Source organism: Falco rusticolus, chromosome 8, assembly GCF_015220075.1.
Source record: "Falco rusticolus isolate bFalRus1 chromosome 8, bFalRus1.pri, whole genome shotgun sequence".
In the NCBI taxonomy this organism is placed as follows: domain Eukaryota; kingdom Metazoa; phylum Chordata; class Aves; order Falconiformes; family Falconidae; genus Falco; species Falco rusticolus.
In genome coordinates, this window is record NC_051194.1 from 18,534,531 (window position 1) to 18,557,803 (window position 23,273).

The window sequence follows — 23,273 nt, forward strand, 5'->3', positions numbered from 1 at the left end:
GAGGTGATGAAACTGAGTTGCCCAGAAGTGAGAAACTTGGTTGCCTGTGTTTTTCCTGATTATCCCAAGCTTTTATCTCGGTTTCTTTTATAATTCTATCTTTATTCTGTCTTCTCCACCCATTCCTTCTGTCCATAGCCCAGAATTAGTAGCTCCCTGTTGCTCACGTTTGTTCCATTTATTTGGCTGGCTGGCTTGTCTTGCTAAGATTTAGTGAGAACACTATTCCGCTCCAGCACAAGGTTCCACACGCCCAGAAGAGTCATTCAAGGGAGTTTGCTTGACACTCCCTGTCTGTTATATCCTTGCAATCAAAAGGAAAAATGAGCATAAGGAAGCATATTTGATATATAGTTATGGGCAAATTTAAGTAGCTCTTAACACTCATATCAGATTCTCATGAGCAAATGATAGCATAGACCTGTCTGCTGTCCTGCTAAAATCACTTACTGTCGAATGTAAAATATCTACTTGTACAGTATCAGCATGTTGCAAACTACTGCTGTTTTGTAAACTGATGATAGTGATTTACTTTGTATTATTCAATTTAAAAAGAAATAGAGTTAAGCACTGGTTTAGAAATACAGCAGAGCCCTCCTATGAAATATGTATTTTCAAATCTCTCGCTTGTTGTTATTGATGGTGATTCAGTTCCACCACGAATTGCATTTCTAGTTTATATGCAGGACTATTTTGGTTGAGAACACGATGAGTGCCAGATTCTGCACTCTTTACTTTGGCAAGACTCATAACTTTGAACTCAGCTTTGTTCCGACACAGTGTCTTAACATCCTGCCCTGTTTAATTCGGTCCTAGGAAGCTCGGTGGTCCAGTGGAGGTGGAGGCAGCATCGGGATGCTGCAGCTCATTTCTGTGAGCTATTAGATCGCTCTCAACTCCTGCTGCTAAGTCAGCTGGTTGCTTTGGAAGAGCAAGTCTTAGGAGACCACTTGTTTCTTTTTTGCTTGTAAATGTTTGTTCAGTGTTAACTTCAAAACACTCTTAGCAACGTACAATTAGTTTTTAGATGGCGAAGGGTTAATAGTGTCAGCACAGAGCCTAAGGAGTTAAACAGACACAGATCAAAATACTTCAGTGTCTGGAGGGATGTGTTTAAATGAACACTGCAAGGTTGGCAGGCCTCCAAATTAGCATAGTTTAAAGAATTCAAGGTACATTTAATTGGATCCTTCTAATCCCTTTTCCCTCAGAATGAGCATTTTAACAGTTTAATTCCTTTTGCAACCCCCACACATCCCTTACTCCAGTGGCCCATCTAAACTAAATACTGTGAACTATAAAAGGCCTAGACAAGTTCTAGCTGAAGCCAGTGGCAACAGGATGGAATCCTAAATGCACCACTCATCTGGACCTGATGTTGGAAACGGGGGAGGATGGAGGATGTTGGTTCGGGCTAAACCTCACACCCAGCAGGTTAGCCCACCGCATGTACCTGAGGAGCTTCGACTGGTGCTGGTGTTGCGAGGAACCGAGGAACAGGCAGTTGTTTCATCGCGTGGCTCTGGCCAGGTGCCGGAGCCGGAGCTGGGAGCAGCACAGCTGTACGTGTCAGCATCAGCCGCCGGTCCTGGGGTGCAGGAGGGACGTGGGTGTCGGGCCAGGAGAGAGCTGGGCAGGGGGAAGGTCGCCACTTCTCAGGGGGAAGACGGGAGGAGCATGCGTGAGAAGCAAGGACCAGCACACCGTTCCATCGTGCAGAGGCATGGAAGTGAGCAGAATCCTCTCGCACAGCAGGGGCACAGCAGGCAACACCTAGCAACAAAATAACCTACGTAAATCAGACAGACATATTTACTCTGCAAATAGGTTTAAGCTTTTAATCTCCCTTACTTACCGAAACAGTAAGTAAAGATATGAAGTGGCTTTTGACTCTGCTTTTCAATAGTATCTTCCTTTGCTGTCGTGACTTTCAGTTTTGGGGGCATTTATGAATTATTTGGGATTCACTGCTGTTGCATTGTTGCCAGCCATATTTAATGTACTTTAACCTACCTGAATTATTAGTTGTTAAGCAAAATGAGTAATGGGCTCTTCTGTGATCACTCTTTTACTACCTTCAGTGTTTGCCACCTGACACCGATTGTAAGCTGTTTGGGGCAGGGACACATGGTGAAATAGTTCTTGAGGAAAACCTGGACAACAAAAACAGCTCTCTTTGATTTAACCTTGCCTTTCCAGTAAGCAGATCGAAACAGAATGTTGGTTTCTAGGAATCTGGAGCCTTCTGAATGTGAAACTGTCAACCCGCGTCCTGCAGAGGGGCAGCTGCATTTATACAGCATAAATTAAGTTCACCGGAGCTCAGAGATCTGTAGTATGTGGAACTATCCAGTTACTCAAAAGCAAAGGTTTAATTCCGCTCTGTTAATAAAAGCAGTCTTCAAAGCTAGTCAACTCATGTATCAAAAATAGCCTTGTCGATGTATCGATCAGCCTAATGTCAAAGAGATTATTAAAGTTGAGCTCTCCAAGTACTATAAAATGTCATTATTAATTATTCTTTTATGGAAACAATTTCAAAACTGTTTCATTTTTTACACAGATACAATTGTGTCCTCCAGCTGTTGTGCTAGTTTAGACTACATTGTCACCTACCTCTTCAAGCACCTCGCTAAAGAAGGCAAGAAGAGTCTGAGATGTAGAGAGATTTCACAGGATGGACAGAGATTGCTTCATTTCATGCAGCAGAACCCAGAAGTTCTACAGCAGGTGAATTAGCAATCTTTTCTATGGGGTATTACTGCATTTCGGAATTTTCCTGACTTTTTGCGGTACCAGACACAAGGGTATCGTTGGCTATTTAGTAACAGAACAAACCTCCCTACACTGGTTTGCAGCCCTGCGTAGCTTCAGCTGTGTTCTCATGACAACCAAAGATCGAAGGTATTTTTTTGTCATATTGAAAAGCGTAGATACTATACTTGGCTGTAGAGTATCTTAAAACTTGGTGTTTCATTTTTGCTTGTAAAAAGGTGTGTGAGATCATCGGTACCTTTCTATAGACAAATGGGAAGGAAAGCGCTCTAAAGTATTTTAGGAGGAAGAACACATTCTGGCACTGAACCATGCATTTTGGTAGTGAAATGTGTTAATTGAATGGCTATATGTGAGCAAGTTTCAATATTTTATTTTGCAGTAGGTGACTTAGTGGGGGTTTTTTCTGTTTAAGGTAAATACAATAGAAATTAAATCTCGTGCTGCTGAAGTGGCCACTGTACTGCTTAGGAGAGATTCCCCTTCCCAGCCCCGTCAAGTTTATCTCAGCCCAGGTGCATTACAGGGAGGTCAGGATATTCATAGCTGCATATCTCCAGATTTGCTCTGTGCCACATTCCTTTAAAACCTCATTAAACGATTTGAAAATGCCTACTTACAAGAATCTCTGGATTCCTAATGCAGTTGCAAAGATGCCGTTTCAGGAGACGCGTTTCACAGGTTGGGAGGCTTTTGACAAAAACAGAAGTTATTAAAATGCAGCTGACTAGTGTGGTTGTCTTTGTGTTTCCCTGATAGGTATGCTGTCATTCGGAAAATGCCTGGCATACAGTCACCACAGTTATTGTTGTCATTTGTTTACTGTTGTAATTGAAGGTGAAAAGTAACTAATGGTAGCTAATATGATGCTGGCAGTATACAGCATATTGCGCGAATATTAATGATGTTTATTATTGACGACATTATCAGAATATGATGATTCCCTTGTTGTATTACAGGTTCTTATGTTTTACTTGCCTGATAGGGGTTTCGTGGAAACTAGCGATGAAGTCAGCATTTGGGTATGTCGGCTTGCTCGGTGTCGCACTGTGCATGCGGTGATTCGAGGGTGAAGGACAGGAGAGCGAGCTGGGCTCTGGCCTCCTGCATTTGTGGCAATCTCGATGTGATACTACATCTGTTAATACACAGTAATCTTTCACTTCGCAGCATATGACTAGGCGGCGATCTGTCTTTATTAACTTCAGTTTCTGCGGAATAAGTTATATTTATTTTGAATGCAGGCTTTCACATAGTCTTTTAAATATTAATGGCTGGTCTCCAGTAGTCAGCATAAATATGATTTGCATTAGCACGAGTCATATCATATTGAGTGCCTCTGATGTCAACTACTCAGTGTACTAATATCTGACATCATCTCCTGAGGTCACTGACAACTTTGACCTTTATTCTCATGCACAGTTTCTGTAGTCTCAGAAGCTCTTTTGAATTGATTTGAAATTTTGACTCTTCCCTTTATGAGGCAGTAAAATTGATAATTATTCAGATGGGAACTGAGCACTGAGTGAAAAATCAATTCCACCCGCTCTCTGCTGCGTATAAAATTACTTCTGAGTCTGCTGGACTGAACGGATGGCCAAGGTAAAAGCAGCAGGCAGAAATAGTAGAGAGGATTAGCTGGACGAAACTAATAGCCTAAAGGGATGGCTTTTGAGATGAGGGAGTGGGCCGGTTGGGGGTTATTATCAGCAATGATGGGACTCATTGATCATATGTTTACATCAGGTTTCCACTGGGTTATAAATCAGCCCTGAAGAGCAGCGGAACCCAAGGCCTTGCGCTGTACCGGCGGGACGGCCGATTAGATTATTCTCGCTTTCACACTCGGATGAAAAGTGAGACATTGATTATTCATCGGCTGGCCATTAAACACTGGTTTTATAGATGATTTGACTATCACGGAAGCTAATGAACAAGGTTGCTGCTTCATAACCAGCGGTTTCAGTTTTCAAGACATCTGTGTCGGCTGAGTAATGCATAACCCTATTAAAAGGAATGGGTTACAAATTGCTTAACAGTGCTGAAAAACTAGACCCTAATGACTAATTGTGTTTTGAGTTTAGAGAGGTTTGTCAGCTCTTTAAACTAAACTGATGCAATGATAACTGCAATTATTTACTAGTTAGAACATTTCTTTCCAAGTTGGGTCTCTGCAAGTAGTTGGGCAGCTGTGGCCTCCAGTAGCCCCGGAGCAACAGCCCGCGGGGCCGCCCGGCACTGGAGCCCGACCCGCTCTGCCCCGGCCGGGAGCCGACCCGCAGCCCCGGGGGAGCCAGCCTCGCAGGCCCGGGCAGCCTCGGCCGGGGGCCGACCCGCAGCCCCGGGGGAGCCAGCCTCACAGGCCCGGGGGACCCTTGGCCAGGAGCCGGCCCCTCGGCCCCGGGGGAGCCAGCCTCGCAGGCCCGGGGGACCCTTGGCCGGGAGCCGGCCCCACTGCCCCACTCAGCCCGGGCCGGGAGCCGTCCCGCCGGAGCCCTGGGGGATTCGGCCCCGCAGCCCCGCTCTGCCCCGGTCGGGAGCCGGCCCTGCAGCCCTGGGGGAGCCCCACGAGAGCCGGCCCCGGTGCCCGGCGCTCCTGCCTTGCCGGGCCCAAGGCGGGGACGCGCGGTGGGCGCTGCCCGGTGCGGAGCGGGCCGCCAGCATGGGGCAGGCGGGTGGCCGGGCCACGGCTGTGCCGTCCCCAGCCGCCGCAGCAGCACTGTGCCCTACGCCTGGTGTGTCCGTGCTGGGCCTGCCCGCAGGCCTGCCCGCCGTCTGCACACCGGGCCGCACATGGCAGCGCTGGCCGCCCACCTGTTGGCCCTGTGAGGGAGTCGGAGGTCTGTGGGCAGCAGGCCGCACTGGCCTTGCCTCATTCATCTATCGCTGTTGTAAGTGCTTTAAGAAATAATTTTAAAAGGCTCTAATTTTCTACGCTGTTCTTCCAGGACTGATAGGTGAAGCCAGTGTTTGCTGCACTTTATAAGTGAAAGCGTAATTTTTAGGACGCTACCTTTGTCTTTGGTTAACACTGAATTGTACGCATTAGGCCAAAGGTCCACAAACTACGGCCCGTGGGCTGGATACAGCCCCCCAGGGTCCTCAATCCGGCCCCCAGTATTTACAGACCCCCCCTGCCCCCCCCCGCCGGGGGTTGGGGGGGAACCAAGCAGCCGCAGATGACTGCCTGCCACTTCATCCGCGCGCCGGCCCCCTGGTTAAAAAGTTTGAGGACCCCTGCATAAGGCTGTTTGCTCATTTTGGTGGGGTGAGGTGCTACTTGTAGTAGATTCCAAAAATCAGTTTTGTGGCGCCTTCCACCCGTGGTTCTGACAGCTGTTCCAAGGAGCCATGCATGATAGGTACGGGAGGCATCGACCTCACGGTAATAATGCTCTGCTGGATGGGGATGGGGATAAGAAACAAGGTTTCAGCGAGGTTTTGTGGGCCACCCACCCCCTGGCAGCCCATGTAGTGGTGCGCTGGGGGCCCAGGTGGGCCCATGGCAGGGGACCCTTCTGCGGGTGGTTGTTGTGGGGCTGGGTGGCTGTGGAGGGGGCTGAGCCCTCCTGGGGGTGGTTGTTGTGGGGCTGGGTGGCCGTGGAGGAGGCCGAGCCCTCCTGGGGGTGGTTGTTGTGGGGCTGGGTGGCCGTGGAGGAGGCTGAGCCCTCCTGGGGGTGCGGCGTTCCTGGGGGCGGTGGGTGGGGAGTGCTGCCGTAGGGGAGAGTGGGCAGGGATGTGGGAAGAGCTGGTGTTATTGCCGTGGGGGGATGCGGTGGAGTGCGTGGGCTGGAGAGGAATGCCTCGGAGTGTTGCAGTAGGTAGGTGGGAAGGTGTGTGGGTTGACAAGGAACTTGGAGGGGGTGGGTGGTGCTGAGCAGGGTGCTGCTGAGGAAGGCAGCACGGTTGGGCTGGGCAGGACTGCTGTAGGGGAAGGCTGCGCGGTGAACAGCGATAGGTAAAACCTCACCGGGCTGCTCATCCGAGCTGAGCGCTTGTGACTTAGAACTTCACCGAGCGACAGTTGTGCGCTTAATGAAGCAGCACAGCAGCACTGCGTAGTAATGGTAAAACAGAAAGTAAAGGTGCCAGTTGCAATGAAAAATCAAGTAGCGTTCCTAAAATAAAAACATATTACGAATTGCAACTTTCCTTTTTTCCCTTTTATGTAGTAAAACCAGTGATGGTTTTGGTTGTCAGGTACACCTCAGTGCCATATACAGCTAGTGTGCAGTTATGCACAGTAACTGAAATAAAAACCTGAAGGAGAGATGTGTTTGTAATGCTTGCTTTGTGGCCCGTGCAGAAGCACTCTCATGTAAGCACGTGAAAAAAAAAAGACATCCCAATTGTACTGAGAGGGCGGTTGTGCGAGATGTCAAGTACCTGAGCAGCTTGAGCTGTATACATGAGCATATGCTTAATTTTTCTAGCTGATCAAACCCACAGGTGCGATTGTTCCTATGCTTAACATTGTGTAAGGCTCAGCCAAATCAGGACCAGAGTGCTCAGCTTTTGCCAGCTTTGAGCCTTGAAAGGTTTGAAAAAGCCGTGAGAGGGATTTTCATTGGGACATCTGTTTTCAGCCTCTTACAGCAATTTAAAAATGTTATCCAATACTATCATAACTTTCTTTATTAATTGAAAGGGATGGAGGTATACCAGCTGTAGCCCAAGCCAGCAGAGACTTGGGTGGCTAAGCAACAGAAAAGGCACCATATTGAGTGAGCCAAAATCCAGTCTCCAAGTCATTTATTTTAACCAGTGACAATACGTTTAGACTCTAGTGTTTCAATTTGATTGATGGTTTAATATCATATATAATTTTTTTAATGAAGGGAACCCATTTAAATATGTTAACATTTGCACTAGTAGTCTCCCATGTATGTAACTGCATTTAATCATTACTCTGATTGTTTTTGTGGTTGTATAATTTGTATCCACAAAATAACTATGTCAAAGCCATCTTAATGAAAAATACGGTTGCTTCTCTTTCGTATGTATTTCTTACTGCACGTGCGTAAAGCAGCAGCAGCCACAGTCGCAAGTATATGGCTAAATGTATAGCTATCACATGAGTGCTGTCAATTAAGAAATCAAAAAAATTAATGAGCTTAGTGTCTTTCCTAATTCTGCTTTGTTTAAAGCCTTGTTGTGATTCGTTGTCATGTGAATCGAGTAATTCAATTTTAAGACTTTTAATGTTAAAATACATCATCATTAGTGATGTATCTGAAGATTTCTCGCTCTTAATAACGGTGCTAAATCAAATTGGGAATCTCCTCTTAATCATCCAAGCTGTGCTATAGTTCACACAAACAGTTTCAGGGATGGAGAGAAGTTTAGTTCCGCGAAGTAACAAGTATTGTGCAGAATTCGTGTATGGAAACAAAAAGCGGCTCTTCGGCTTGTGGCACAAACTGCTGGAGGTGTCAGTGTTGGATGTGCACCCTCGGGCTAGGCAGCTGGTGTATGTATGCTTTTGTTTATCGGTTACTGGTTTATGTAGCCTTTAGGCCAGCACATGAAACAATCCTTCCTACAGGGTCAGCTGCTGGTCAGAAGCAAAGTAAGAAAAGACTTTGCCTTAAAACGCCTCAGCCATAATTTCAGTGCAGCTGGCACCTGCTACTGGTGCACAGCGGGAGGGTTAGAGGTCAAAGAGGCAGTTGTTCTAAACTCAGTGATGGCTTAAAGGGACTTGTAGATTAATCTGCTTTATTAACTTCTGTATATTAGATAACTATTGCAGTGAATGACAGTCCGTCTTTCTGAATAAGTCCCTTCACCTCTTTCTCTTTTAAATTGGCTTTTGAGTAATGAATATTAAATAGAATGCATTTCAGGGTAATTAAATGAAAACATTAGGATGATGTTGTTTTACAATCATATCTATAAGTTTCTTGTATATTTATCTTGCATTATTACTCTTCATTGCTTTTTGCTAGCAGAACAAAAAGCATAAATGTTTCAATTAAAGAAGAGGAGCTGGCTGTATTTCTCAATAACCTCGTGTCTTCTGTGCTGCATAAATATTTTCAAAAAGCAAATAAGTTTAAGGAGAAGTATAAAAATGTTTTATTCCTTGTTTACTCAGTGCAATGTAATACTTCACATTACTTGGAAATGTTCGATTTCTGCTGGCCGTGGTTCTTTTATATAAAACACTAAGAGGTGCTGGTTTGGGGAAGGGCAAAAATATTGCCATTCCGTAGAATCTAACTAGCGATATGAATAGCACCAATAATTTTGTAAAGCTCACATTATAATTCAAAATCCAGTTAGAAGTGATGCTTGCAGTCTGGAAAGAAAGCAATATCTTTACAAAATGGATAGGGAAAGGTAACAATCCATTCCATGATCTGCTACTGGTAGATTTGCCCTGTGAGTGATGAAACTCACTCTCAGGAAACAAACACCCTCCCCTTCACCGTTTTTGGTTTTGTTGTGTTTTTTTTTTAAGTAATAATTCAAAATTCTAGGATAGCAGTGGCTTACAAGGATGCTTAATTGCTGTTGGATGTGATAGCAGTGGTCCGTCAAAGCTTGTAGTGGATGAGGTGACGCTTGCATAGAGATCCGCTGTTTGATGAGACAATTGCTGCGGCGTTCTGACCTAGCCAGTGCTCAGGCTGAGCAAAGGGACAGGTATGTGTCGAGTGAAAAGGGCCGGTTTGTTGCTGAAAACTTTGTAATGACTGGTGTGTGCTAAATACATGTCCCACTTAATCGTGGCAGATTTCTGATCTTAAGGACTCGATTTGAACCTCAGATCCCTGGGTTTTCCTAGGCTAATAAATAGGTGTTGGTTTTGTTTATGAGCCTGACAGAGATTTGTGTGCTCAGGGTGTCTTCTGAAATCACAAGACCCAGAAACTTTGTTTGTTGTTGTTTTTTTTTCCTTGGTGTTTTCTTGTTTGGGTTCTTTTTTACTGAAAGTTGAGATTTTTGTGTATTTACATGTCTCCAGGAACTGGCACGATTTAAAAATAAAACAAAATTTGTTTTTAAAAAAATCCCAGTATCACAACAGATTGATGAGATTTGGGAACACTGTTGGTTTACCTTGGCTTAGCTTGGCATAGTTTAGGTTAGCTCATTTTAACTTGAGCAAATCCTCCCAATACTTTGCTGGGCCCATCAGAGACAAGACAGTTTAGCTACTGAAAGAGCACTACACACAAAGGACTACTGCACAACATGGGATTTGACCTTTCGGTATAATTGTGTTTCTGAATTCATGATTCGTTTCCCTTTAAAAAAAAAAAGGAGAAATTAAAAAAATTAAAAATGAAGTGTGTGCAACCATTCCTTAAAATCTTTTTAGCATGACAAGTAAAGTAATCTTCCATTGATACTTAAAAGTCCATCTGCAGAAATTCAGACAGAATGTTAGAGAGACGCAATATCTATTGAAATGTTGAGTGTCAAACTGCCAGGGTAATGTATTTAGTATGAAATATAATATTCAGTGCATTTTGTTTTGATGACTGCATGAAATAGCCTTGTGCTCTTATCCTTTGTTGTTGTTGTGAAAGATGATATTCACTAAGAAGTGTTGGTGACTATTCAGGACACAGTAGCAATATGCTTATTGCCATCTTTATCATCTGTCTTTTATGTTTATTTGCAAGAGCTTTGGTTGCAGTTGAGTTCGTCAGGATAACAAAAATACTTTTAATTGTTCCACTGAAGAAATTAGAATCAATTTATGAAGAGTTTGAATGCAGAAGAGGCTTGGAATCTGTTAGGCAATCGGTAATTAATACTTGGATTAGGCTTTTTAAGTTCTGTGCTAGTACACTGCTCCGCTCCAGTAAAGCAGAGTGGGTCACTTTGCTTTATGGGGATCCCTGACTAGCGGTTAGAGCCAAACTTCTGGGTTTGCTCTGCTCTGATTTCCTTCAAGGTGTGGTTCAAAAGTGCAGCCTGCCTCCCTGTCCCTGCTGATTATCTCCGTACCAGTGCTAAACTAAGGTAAATGTGGGTAAAATAATTACCTGGTTCTAATTTTCTCTGTACTACTGGTTGCTATTGCTGTGTGGGGGATGCCTCCGGGTGTGCTGCTGGCAGGCGTCCACACGGTTTGAGCCTACGCTTCAGGCTGCCTGCAAATCCAGCTGCCTTGTGGCAGGCAGCGTCAGGGCTCTTGTAAGAAGAGATCTGCAAATCTCACAGTGTTGCGGCAAGGCCAGGTGGATTATGTGGTAGATGCTTGGCTGGACTTGGCTGGAAGGTGGGTCCAAGCTTAAGCCCAGTTTCAGGACTGCTCCTTGGCATGTGGGGTTTGCGTCCCTGAGGGCTGCGCTGAGCACACTGCCACTCGCTGTCAGTGTGAGTCTAGTTCAGATTCAAGGATAAGCGTGCACTCGGTGTGAGATACCTTGAAGTTCCTTGGATGAAGGATTTAGAGCTGATGTCATCTGCTGCCTTTTCCTCCGTATGCAGCTTTTTACAATTGTGGAACATCTCTGTATATTAATTTTGACATTAACCTCCAGTTGGGTTTAGCTTAAATGATTTTATTTTTCTAGTTTTTCTGATCTTGCTTTCCCTCCCCATTTGACTACCATTTTGGAAGGCCTTCCTGTAATGGAGATTTCAGAAAACTAATGATCCAGCAGGCAAAGATCCCAATTATCCCAATTCCTATGCCGAAATCCTAGTGCAACAATGAAAACCCCCAGATGCTTTTGCGCATCAACTCCCAGCACTTAATACAAGGGCAAGCACCAGTGAATTTCTGAGGAGCTGGAGAAGGGTGATGGCTAACCTTTGAGGAATTTAAAGAAGATGCACACTGTAAGTCCTAGTTTCAATTAAGGGGAAGACTGAAAGATTTAGACATAGGACCATTTACATTCCTGAAGGTGGGCTCTTGCTGGAAGGCGGTGACATAGGTGAAACCGATGTTCTCCCCTCCCAAGAGGATTAGATAATGTGTAACCAGTCATTTGGCCAGAGATGCTCGCAGTAGACACCGACTCCATCCTGAGTCACCTCTCAGGTGAGAATGCTGGTGGTGCAAGAAAGGGAGAGGCTCTCACCACGTGGACTGCAAACAGTGCTTGAGAATCTTCTTCTGAGATAAGACTAACTGGCTTGACAAAGACCTGAACCTAGTTGCTTCTTCATATCCTGCTAAAAGCAGAGGGGAATCTGTATTAATTTTTTATAAGGTTTTCAAAGAGCTCAGCCTTCCCCTACACCGCACCAACCTGCAGTTTGTGTTACAAATTATGGCAGGTTGTGCATTCCTGAAATCCCAGTTAATCACAGTTCTGTCATCTTTCAGAACAGCTGTAACACTGTGTAGTTACAGCCACTTGTTTAGAAATGGCTGAATCTTAAGTAAACAGCTTAGGTTAATTTAAAATGACACTCTGGTGTCTGTAACTGAAAATCTCTGAATGCTACCAGCTAAAAAATGCAGATTAAGGGTTGATGTCACAATCTTAAATTATTCCAGCCTGAGGTGGAATAATTTGCTGTCTATCAGGGAGCACAGATGGATAGGCAAAAAGAAGCTGTGCAGCTACACGAGTTTGTAAACATCTGTCAGCTACACCAGATATCCAAATACAAAATCTAGCACTTCAGGCAGCGTATGAGTATGTGACATTCAACAGAGGGTTTACATGAAATTCAGCACAGACAGAAGCAAGTCAGCACACCCTGGAAGGTAATAATTAATGAAATGTATCCCCTCCTCCCTGCAGAAAGAGGAGGTATTTCATTCATCAGACATGTTCAGTGTTGCTGCCGTTAACTGTTCTGCTTCCAGTATTTTAATTGTAGCAAACCCTTAGACTAGGCAAAACGGCTCCATCCCGTGAGGCTTACTGCTTTGCTATAGGTGAGTCTGTAGCAGCCAGCTGGCATCTCTTCTCCAACCCTGATGGATGCCAGCTCACCCAGGAGCATGGTCCCCCTTAGGACAGATGGACCCAGTCCTGCTAGGCAAGACTGGACCCAGGTAGCACAGTCCTTAGCGTTAAAAACATTCAAGTGCAACTGTAATTTGAAAAGAACATGTTCTGTCATGTTAGAATACATCCTCAAATTAGAGGGAAGTTACTAAAATTACAGTTGGAAAACATCTAGCGTAGGGCAGGATCCTGCACTGTGAACAGCTCATGTGCAGGATGGAGCTGCTGCCCATGTTCCAGCTGCATTGCGATTACTCCCCGGCATAGCACAGACATCTGCTTTGTGGTCCTGTCGACTGCTCGAAAGGCAGTTCACTATGGCTAAAGGTAGGAGATGATGGAAGCAAGCCTTAGCTTTGAAAAGTCCGCTTTGGGCTACTGGTCTATGTTACTGCGCTATTAACATCCAACAGTTTATTTTAACAGTGAAAAAGTAGAAGGCAGCAGTGGGTCTGGTGCAGTAAATCTAATGGGCACGTTGCAGGTGCTTGTCGTTAGCATTAAGCTGGCATCCTGAATGTGTCCTTTTGAGTACGTGCTCGTGTTTCATTTTCAGATACAACATCAGGTTTGACATAAGTTAGTGCAATCTTATCTTACGATTATTTCTTCTGGCTTATGATTTGGACCTGCTTCAAGTGAATCTCCCATAGTCAGCCCTTTGCAGTTCTAAAGACACATCCGGGGAAGTGCCACAGTCCACGCTTCCTGTATCCATTCTTTTTTCACATCTGTAGCCATCCCGTTTCCATCCCTTCTGAACACTGGGAGAATAGACTCTCCCAGCAGGACATCACATATAACTGATAGGAATACCCAGTGAAAGATACACTTAAATCATATTCCAGTCCATCAGCGGCAGGCATATCATATACTAGTTCATGGTATGCGGTGTGTCACCCAGATGCCTTGTCCTGACACCAGGATTGGGGTGGGGGTTCAGCCATTTATACCTTATTTTTTCATAAAAGGAAACAAAAAGGCCAGGCCCAACTGAACTGCTCCAAATGGAGATACAGGATTGGGTCCCTCACAATTTTAAGCTTCAGCTGTTGAATCATGAAATCCTAGTTATTAATGTTCGTTTATATAGCGGAAGTACATATAAATAGGGTGGGATGCTGTGTTCTGTGAGCAGAAATCTGGAGGAATCTGGCCGATACAGGCTAGAGGAAGGCTTGGTCTGAGGGTAGCTGAGAAGGCTGGGGGCAGAAGGGCTGTGGGCAAGAGCTCTGTGGTCGCGTTAGCCCAGTTCCATGGGCTGTGTTTTCTGTCTGATGCCCTCTCCCCTCTTCCCTGCCCTCCTTCCTTCCACAGCTCCCCCCCACCCCACCCCATAACTGGAATGAAAATGAGCAGCGGGATGGGAGCGAGCTGAGCGGGTGTCCAGGAGGAAAGCGGCTGTAATGGAGCTCAGCCCCTGCACCGGCTGTCCGTGCTCCGCTGCTCCGTGGCCGTCTGCTTAAAGCTCTGCGTTGGTCTGATGTAATTTTGTAACGCAGGGGGGACAAGGCGCATGATTCTTACCTCTTGCACTTTGCAAATGTCAACTGATGTGCTCTTTCTGGCAGTTACATGTTTGTAGTTCAGGAATAATGGGCTGATTCTCATTTCCATAATAAATGAAGGCTTTAGTTTTCTTATTTCATCTGGAAATTTTAGCTTTGACCATGGAACATGTCAGTGCGAAAGTTAAGCTTTCTAGTAAAATAAATATTTTAAAACAACAGATAAAAATTTAAGACATTTAATAATCTTGGAGCATTTGAGTCTTCCTCATAGTATTAGTAAATGATGATCCATTTATTGATATAGGAAGAATTGATGATGAAAGAACTGAGAATTCCAAAGGACGTTTAAATTAGTAATCACAGCTCCTAAATTAAGAGCAGGCTGTCTGAAGCTAGAGCTGTAAAAACCTACCAAATTTCCTATGCTAAAAAATGACAAAAATCCGCACCTTTTTGGATCTGAATGGAAAAAAGGAGTGTTGCTGCCAGCCAAGTGCTGGGTTAAAGGCTGTGCATGTTATTGAGCATTCTGAATCCTTTATAAAGGAATACATACTATGGTGCTGTCTCTGGCATTAATATAATGTTCTTTATATTAAAATGTGGTTAACTGCAGCAGAATGAAGTATTTATCCCAACATGGGAGAGAGAAATAAGCTACAGGACCTGCAATGGTGCAGGCGCTCTCCTGATGACATGGAGCAGCAAAAAGAGCCTTTCTAATGGCAAGGCAGCTTCTTTTCCAGCTTCCTTTAGAAAAAGTTTTCATAATGAGCATTGTCTTGACCAACATTGTCCTTCTCCACCCAAGAAAGAAAGAGGCTCTGAAGGAAGAGAAGCTTTGAAGAATTAATTTATTGGAAGTACAGTTCTTTATTCTTGCCTGTTCTGTCAATAGTTGCTTTTGTAAAGGACAAATGTGTCAGGAGAAACATTATTGAACCAGATAAAGTGATGCCTTATGTTTAAGGTAAGAACAGAGGCAAGGTTGCTGTTTTGAACTAAGTAGAAAATAGATGATCTGTTCCCCCTCCCTTTTTAAAGGCTCTTCACCCCCCCCACCCCCCAAGCCCTTGCTTTCTGCCAGAGTCAGCGTGAGGGCTTGCGGCTGCCCCAGCTGCTGCAGTGCCCCTGCGCTGCCGTGGCACTGGGCAGGAGCTGAGAAGCCATTTCCCTGAAGCAAAATGTTCCCCTTTATACCAGTGGGGTATTTTCCACCTAGAAAGCAAAAAATCCATATGTTTGATCAATACTGTGTCTGTCCTCTAGGCTTTATTTTGCCATTGAGTTGCCCTGTGATGTCGGATTAGGTGCCGACACCTCTGGCTAGGCTGGAGCAAGGAGGGTGTCCCCTACCATGGGTTTCCCTCTGACACCTGCACGCTGGATACGTGCAAGTCCGCCTGAACCCCACCAACTGCACCTGTTGGCCCAGTAAGAGGGACTGCAGGTCTCTAGCAAGGGCATGACCAAGGTCGGGTGACGGCTGGAAGGAGCTGAGGAAGGTGAGGGGTGCCCCAGGCTCAGGCGATGCACACAGACCTGGCTCCTCAGTCCGCCCCTCCGTCACATGTGGTGGCAGCACTGGTGTACCTCAGTGGCACACTGTGAAGCTAACGTGTGCAAAGCGCTCACAGTTCTCAAAAGCAGTGAACTGAGAATGCGGATGGTGGTGCTGCTGTTGGCTGCTGGGTGCTGGCACCCACACTGGGCTGCGGGGGGTGGCTGGGGGCAAGCAGGGTCATGCTGGGGCAGTGGTGCTGCCCATCACTGCCTTCAGCTCCGCGTTTGTGGGTGCTGCCGGGCAGGATCTCGTCATCCTCATCATTTCTCGTCAATGAAAGCTGCGGTTATAATTTCTGTACATGTGGCCATCATAAATATAAATATATGTAAATGCCTGTGAGCAAAGGAAGTGTGAAGGAGGCGGTGCGTTGTTTCAGAGCCTCTTTCAGAAGCTGAAAGAGTTGCGGTTCCTTCATGACCCTGAGCAATTTGGGAGAGCAACAAAAAATGGCCGTACGTGTGGAGCTGCGTGTCAGGTATCTAGAAATTCTTCCCTGCAGGGGTCGACCTGTTTCTCCTGGTTACAGCAGAGTCACATCTCCGATCAGGTGAGGTCAGAAGGAGGAAGCTGCAGGTGTCACTTGTCACTGCAGATAGCAGCTGTTCTGTATTTTGTGCAAATAGTAGAGAGGGGGGAGATGGAGAATTGATGCAATTAAAGGAAAGCTGGATACCTCTGCCCAAGAAAGAGTTAAAAGTCTGGTACATCACCAGCCAACTGAGGCAAAGCCTCATTATAAAGTAGCGTGAGCCTTGTCTAGAGCAGCTCGGTTGCCTTGCAGGCTGCCTCCCTCAGACAGCGGTCCTCTGCGGCAGGGGGGTCTCCCAGCACTTGTTTGTGGGCGCAGTCTCTCTTGGTGTGTGTCAGCAGCACTGTAAAACAGAGAAGGATCTGGAATGCAAACAGCTGGCTGTAGGCTCATGCAGAAGTAGCACAGGGAACCCAAAGCTATGAGTAAAGCAAAGCAGCAGCAATAGTTGTGAGAGAGAAACATGGAAAACAGGAAAAGGAAGTTTAAGGCTGTTGTCATGGATTTTAGCGCCCTTCATCTTGGTGGAATTATGCTCGATAATTGCTGATTGTCTTCTGCCTATGCCGTCATGCACTCCTGACAGCCTCCAGCAGAGGTCTGGATTGATAGGTTTGCCTCGATTTTATTCATGCAGCGCTTAATGCCAAGCTGTACACCTTGATTTTTTTTTTATTTTATTTTTCTTTAATCTTTGCAAGAAGCGGTGTGTCTAAGACACCTGCAGAGACAACACGAGAGGATTCCAAATTGTCCACCTCTGCAAGTAATAAGCTTACATGACTTCATGAGGAGCATTAATCACTGTTCCGGAGAACTCACAGGCGGTGTGGAGCCTTGCTGGTACCCGCACAGTGGTGCCACCAGTCCCAGCAGTTCCTTTAAACAGTGGCAACATGGTGTGAAAGCTTCAGTGCTCAGCACTGCTGTGACTGTCTGGTTTGGCTGAAAGGAATGGGATGACCCGTGTAGAAAACAGACAGACACGTGTCCAGGTACAAGATGGAGCTGATTCTTGAATGCAGTGTTGTTCCCTATGCGGCTAATGGTTTCGGAAAGGGTTTGTTTTCATTAGCCCTTAGAGTCAGAAGTGGAATTTAAAATGTTTTGCAGTAGGATCTGGTCAGAGGGAAAGCTCGGCAGCGGGAGGGAGGCTTTCCCTCTTCCCTGTCCTAGCTGGCCAGTATCAAAACACACAATGAATAGTTCCTGTGGTGCAGGTTACGTTGTATTGGCTTGTTATTATGAATTCATCCATGGTATTCCTCGCTTATTTCAGTACTGTCTGTATGACTTGTGCACAGAGACAAAAAAGCGTTTCCCAGGTGAATTTTGGACATTTTGGTGATCTTACACATTTAGGCCAAAACCTTTCCTAAAATAGTTGCTTTGCAATTCAGTAGCAGTTCTGGGCTAGAGACCTTAAAGACATCCCGGTGAGTTGTTCTATACAGCTGGAGTTTGAAGAGGCAGCACTTTCCCTCTGGGAGGGCTGTGAACTTGCCTCTGAGCATGCCCTTGTTAGATTAAGCGCCCCATTGAGAGTCTCTCTACATGCATAGCACTTTTTTTGAAGAAATACGGGTATGTCAGTCGTGGTGCTCAGACTAAATCAAAGCTTGAGTGAGTTTGTTTTATTACTTTAAAAAATGCTTCTGTTTTAACAGCTGACTTTGTTACAAGCTACAGAGATGAAAACCTAGCGATGAATGAATTACAGTAAGTTATAATTATTCTTCGTGTTTGGAAAACAAGCCCCTATTAGTGCTTATGCAGAGGTTTTGAATTGTTTGCATCGGTTCCAACGCAGTGTAGAACTGGTTTTGTCCTACAAGTAATGAAAAATAGTTTGCCTGCTATATATACTGTGAAGTCAGGTGACGAATCGGCCTTTCCCACGCCAGACCCTATGTTCCTCACCTGAAAGCTCAAATGATTTGTGGGTATCTCTGTTCCAGGAGATTTGTAGTGCTAGGATTCATCTTTTTCATTTAGTGAAACATGCTGTTTGACTTAGCCTTGGTCAGTTATTACAGGCTAGTTTGCAGTGTGGCAGCTCTCTGGAGACCCTGCTCATAGCTACTCATTGGCCTAGAAGAAAGGATTTAATGATTTTCTACTTCCTCTATGTTTGGTTTTAGGGTGTAGATATTTTATAAATGCGAGTCAAGCTATTTACGGGTGACATTTTACAAATTTTCACTCTGTTTAATCTCTGAGTAATGTTTTTAGGTTCATATATGTTGAGGCCTTTGGCATTTTGGACTAACATATCTGAAGGATATCGCAGAGCGTTTTGTCTTTAAATGGATTCTATAGTTGTTTTGTAATTTCTTTTTACAAAAATTGTGCCAATCCCTAAAATAAGCCCTGCCCTTCCTTGCTGCACACACCAGAGGTATAGAAGCGCAGCAAGACCAGAAGAGGCCTCAGAGGGAGAATGCTCCATGTGGCATTAGCTGAAGGCTCTGGTTACGTGCCAGCCAACGAGCAAAGTGAATTATGTGGCTTCTGTTTGGGTGCCAATAGAACTTAATTGTATGAGTTGATAGATCTCAGTGCTTTATAAAGTTGATGAAGTGGCTTTATCCCTGCTGCAGAGCTCCATAAAGAAAGTCGCAGAACTAAAACGTCTAAAATCGGAGGCTGGATTTGTAACTGCAGTGGAAATGGTGTAGGTTTCTAGATCCCTTACTGTAATCCTGATGGCCTTCATTGAAATGGGGAGCGGCCCTTTCGAACACCTTGCAGCATCATGCACAAAGAAGGCTGGATATAAGAAAATCAGAATCTTGAAGAGCAGCTAGGGGTTAGTCTGAAACTAACGTAGATTACTGGTCATACAGGTTTTGCTCTCTTAGAAGTAATGTGACAGTGGGGCAGATCCCCATGGTAAAGTCAAAACCTGTACCTTAAATTAATACAGCTCTGTATCTCTATTCATATTTGTTTAACTTCAGCTTTTTCTTTAGAACTGAGCTTTGACGTTAATTTTTTTTAACTTTCTTCACCTGGTAGTTTTGGTTATGGAAATACTGTTTGGAAGAATGACTTTTGTAATACCACGCTCATATATGAAATCTCAGTGATTTCGGCATGGTTCGTAAAGATTTCCTTAATTTTTGCTTTTCACCACATCACACTGTATAACAGTATCCATATTCATGTAAACTGATTTTTCTTTCAGATGATGTCAATCCTAATGAACACCATCATTTTTGAAGACTGCAGAAACCAATGGTCTGTGTCAAGACCGCTGCTTGGGCTTATACTTCTCAATGAGAAAGTGAGTATTTAAGAGATGCCACCAGATTCACTCTTCACATGCCCTAACAGCTGAAATATTTATTTCATGTAGACCAAAGCTGCCTGTTGCCCTTCAGATCCCCAGTTCCCTGGGACCTTGCTCCATTACACTTACATTAGGAGTGGAGAGTAGGGTTCTGCTTGTGTCCTGTATAAATATTTTGCAGGTCAGTTCACAGAGGCTGCGTGGCTTCATTTGGATGAAAATTCCTCTCAAACCTTCACCCCAACTTTTACACCCAACCTTAGATCGTGCAGTTTTTCTCATAAACACTATGTCTTCACTTGTCCAGAATTAAGCAGGACTAGAAGTTGTGTAAGCTCATCTGGCTTTTAGATAGAAATATGAAACAAGAGCACTGTGGAAATCACATCAGAAAAATTGCTTCCTAGAAAAATAGTTAACCAATTTCTTTTTCTGAAAGGTTTCACAGGAACAACTAGCTTTGGGGGTATTATCTGTGTGCTTACACTTAAGTACTCGCATTGATTGCAATTTGAATTGTGTGCATCTGTGGCAGATTCTGTAAACCAGGAAATACTCTGCAATTTGCCCTTTGAATAAAATCTGAAACTATGAATTTGGATATACCCATCATGTTTCCCTGGTGACTTAATAGAGATGATATTGTGTGAAATGGAAACCAGCAGAGTAAATGAATGCGAGTTGATCTAAATGTGTGCATTTTTTGTACGGCAAGGCATTGTTTCTGAAGATATTGACCTGTTGTGTGCGCCATCCTTCAGAGCCAGCTCTAACTTTATTCTGAATTGCTTTATCTCTTGGGCAGTCACAAGCCTCAGTGTATTACTGCTTTGGAGAATGAATTGTCTATACAATAAGAGGGTGCTGGAAAAAAATAAGACACTAAGATTAGCAGCAACCGCATACATTAAAATTCAAACTGAAATCCCAGCTATGGAAGGAAACTAATAGAAGAAGAAAATATATCAAGAAGAGAAGCGCTGTCTCATCATTCACCTGTGCTGAAGGATCCAATTTTAGCCATATCCAACAGCACTGTCATTCATCTTCTTGGTGTGTTATTGTGATTTAAATCCAAGCTCTATAAGAGAGAGCAGTTCTTTTAAAATGATTGAGAGGGAATAAGGGCAAATTCAGTGTTTAGGAAAACTTTATGACATCACAATATTATACTTTACAGATGGAAGCAATATTTCCTACTTTGGAAGGAAAACTAATCATTTTCTATCTGCTCTGAGTCACTGCATCATTATAAAAGTGGGAAATAAGTAGTTTTGTGCATTCCCAATCTTGTTCAAGACGACACTTTTGTTTATATAATGCTTCTGATTTATAGCGTTTAAGTATTAGCCTGACTACATATTAATTATGTGGTTTTGATGCTTCAGCATAAGAAGAAATTAAATATTTCACTTGAAGATAAAACCGTGGAGCTGTAAATCATAAAGAATAAATTTGTGACTGGCAGAATATTCTTTTTACTGAAATTAGACTAGTTCTAATGATTATATGTTTTGCTTGGCAGACATGGATACGTACAAGCACCTTTACTTACGAACAAGTCTTATATTTCTTTTGGAAGGGTGGAGAACAGGAAATAGAATTTACAATATTTGTATTGCCCTTTTTGCATCAAGGTTATTTATTTCATGTTCAGAAAAAGTAGGACATGGACTTATATATGGTTGTAAAAGTCATCTTTTCTTGGCTCATCTTGGTGCACTGCTGGTTTATTTATTGGAAATGGGTTCCTTTATTTCAGGTAGAGTCTCTGTCTCTACAGTTCCTGAGATAGCAAGCACACATTTCCCATGTTTTATTGCTTGTTCTCTTCTTTTGTTTTAATGAGATCTTCTTTGCCTATAATTCATCTCAAAGGGAAGGCATCAGGTTTACCTGGGGACTCAGAAAAATTGGGATTTCTAGATGCTTGCACCAATAGGAATAATTATGCCAAAATCAGAATCGTACTCAGAGCCCACCCTACAACAGTGCTAAATCTTTTGAGACAGCATCAGCTTAGGGTGAAGTGGGGCGATTGCACATGGTTCCTGACACTCTTTTCCATACTGAAGTGCAGCAGCAAGTTTAATTTAAATCCTAGGGGCAAGAGGCTGGCAGAAAAATCTCTCTGCATCCCGATCATGTAGCACCCATGTCTCCTTCTTGCTGTTGTCCTTCGACCGAAGAACACGGGCATTTGAGCATGCAGGGAAGCCCAGAAACCCCAGGGCTCAGAACAGCTCCTCAGTGTCAAAACAGCGATGCTGTGGGATGCTGCGCTCATTAACGTAGGCAGTGTTACTCCTTGCTCTTGCCTGCGGTGCTGTTAATACTTCCCATTGTGGGGCTGACTGAAGTTGCTCTTGGAATGCCTCTTTTCTAAAAACAACTTGTGGATGCCGGACACTGTCCGGGGTTGTGGCCTTCTCTACACTGAGCGCTGCATTTGTCACCTTGAGACAGGGCTTCTGGGAACATGCATGTTGCTGACAGATACTTCATCTTTTACAGCAGCTCTCAGGTGATTTTCAGTTTTGAGTTCCTAAGTAGTTTGGGACCCAGCTATTTGATCAGCTGCTGCCTTCATTTCCAGCACTGCTGCAGTGGTCAGCAAAGATGCCTAATACAGGATGTTTCTGGTTTGAGAGGAACTGGATTGAGGGCAAGTAATTTGCCAAGTAGACATTAAAGCAAACGCTTCCTATAATCCTGTTGAGTTGTCAGGGCTTAGTGTTAGTGTTAAGGTTTTACTATGTTTTCTTCTGTTAATCTGTATTTTTTCATGTGTACAGAAGAAACATAATTTTAATGGAAAAGATGAGTGTTTGATTTGAGATTTGTTTAAGGTTTAAACAGGTTTAAAGCTGTCAGAGGTTTCAAAAAAAATTGGCAAACAAATTCCACACCTTAGTGATTTCTGACACTGTGTGACACCCTGCAAGTTACATTACCTTCAGAAGTCCCCCAAACATTGCATACTCAAAACTTACTTTCAACCTGTCTTTAACAAGTTACCTTGTTGCACACCTGAGATTTGGGGAGTACCAACAATATTCCTCTTAACTGCAATGTCAAGACTTCTCAGAAACTTTGCCATGTACTTGGGCATAGGTTCATCAGAATGGTTCATTCTCCTCTGAATAATTGTCCATATCACTGCTTATAGAATGGATGTGCTTATGCCCAAGGCCATAAGACTTTGACTGACACAGCCAATACAATAAAAGCTAAACAGGATTACATGACTTACCTGGCTGTGGTACTAGTGCAGTGGGTAGCGCTAGAGTTCCCCTCGGGTTCTGTATTTCTAGACGAAACCAAAATTTTCCTAAGGTGATACAAAGTTCTATTTTAACTAGTCTATAGCTCTGCCAGAATATTATGGGAATAGTAATATAGAAAATCATCTAGATTACTTAGCTTCTAAAGATGAGTCTGTCTTGTCACAGCACTGAAGTAATTATAGCCCACAGCAAAGTGCACAAATGTGCACCATCCTGAAAAGATGTGAAAAGCAATCCAGGGTGTTTCTGCCACCTCTCTTAGGTGGCTCTCTGTATCAGTACAGTTGGGTGGCCAACACCTGCTGGTGAAGTGGCATGTCACTTGTTACCACTGAACTTCAGCCATGATGCACAGCTGATAGAGTGCTGGTTCGTTTTGGGAA

The 23,273-nt window shown here is 44.1% G+C and overlaps 1 protein-coding gene across 3 annotated transcripts in view; it reads left to right on the plus strand.

The window, feature by feature from the left end:
- The window catches only part of RANBP17 (RAN binding protein 17), a 163,416-nt gene that overhangs the window by 136,388 nt on the left and 3,755 nt on the right, over nt 1–23,273 (plus strand). For all 3 annotated transcript variants that reach the window (XM_037396943.1, XM_037396942.1, XM_037396944.1), the window contains 2 exons: nt 2,564–2,730; nt 19,499–19,597. In XM_037396943.1, coding sequence (XP_037252840.1) covers nt 2,564–2,730; nt 19,499–19,597 — 266 coding nt within the window. The remainder of the gene's footprint in view (nt 1–2,563; nt 2,731–19,498; nt 19,598–23,273) is intronic.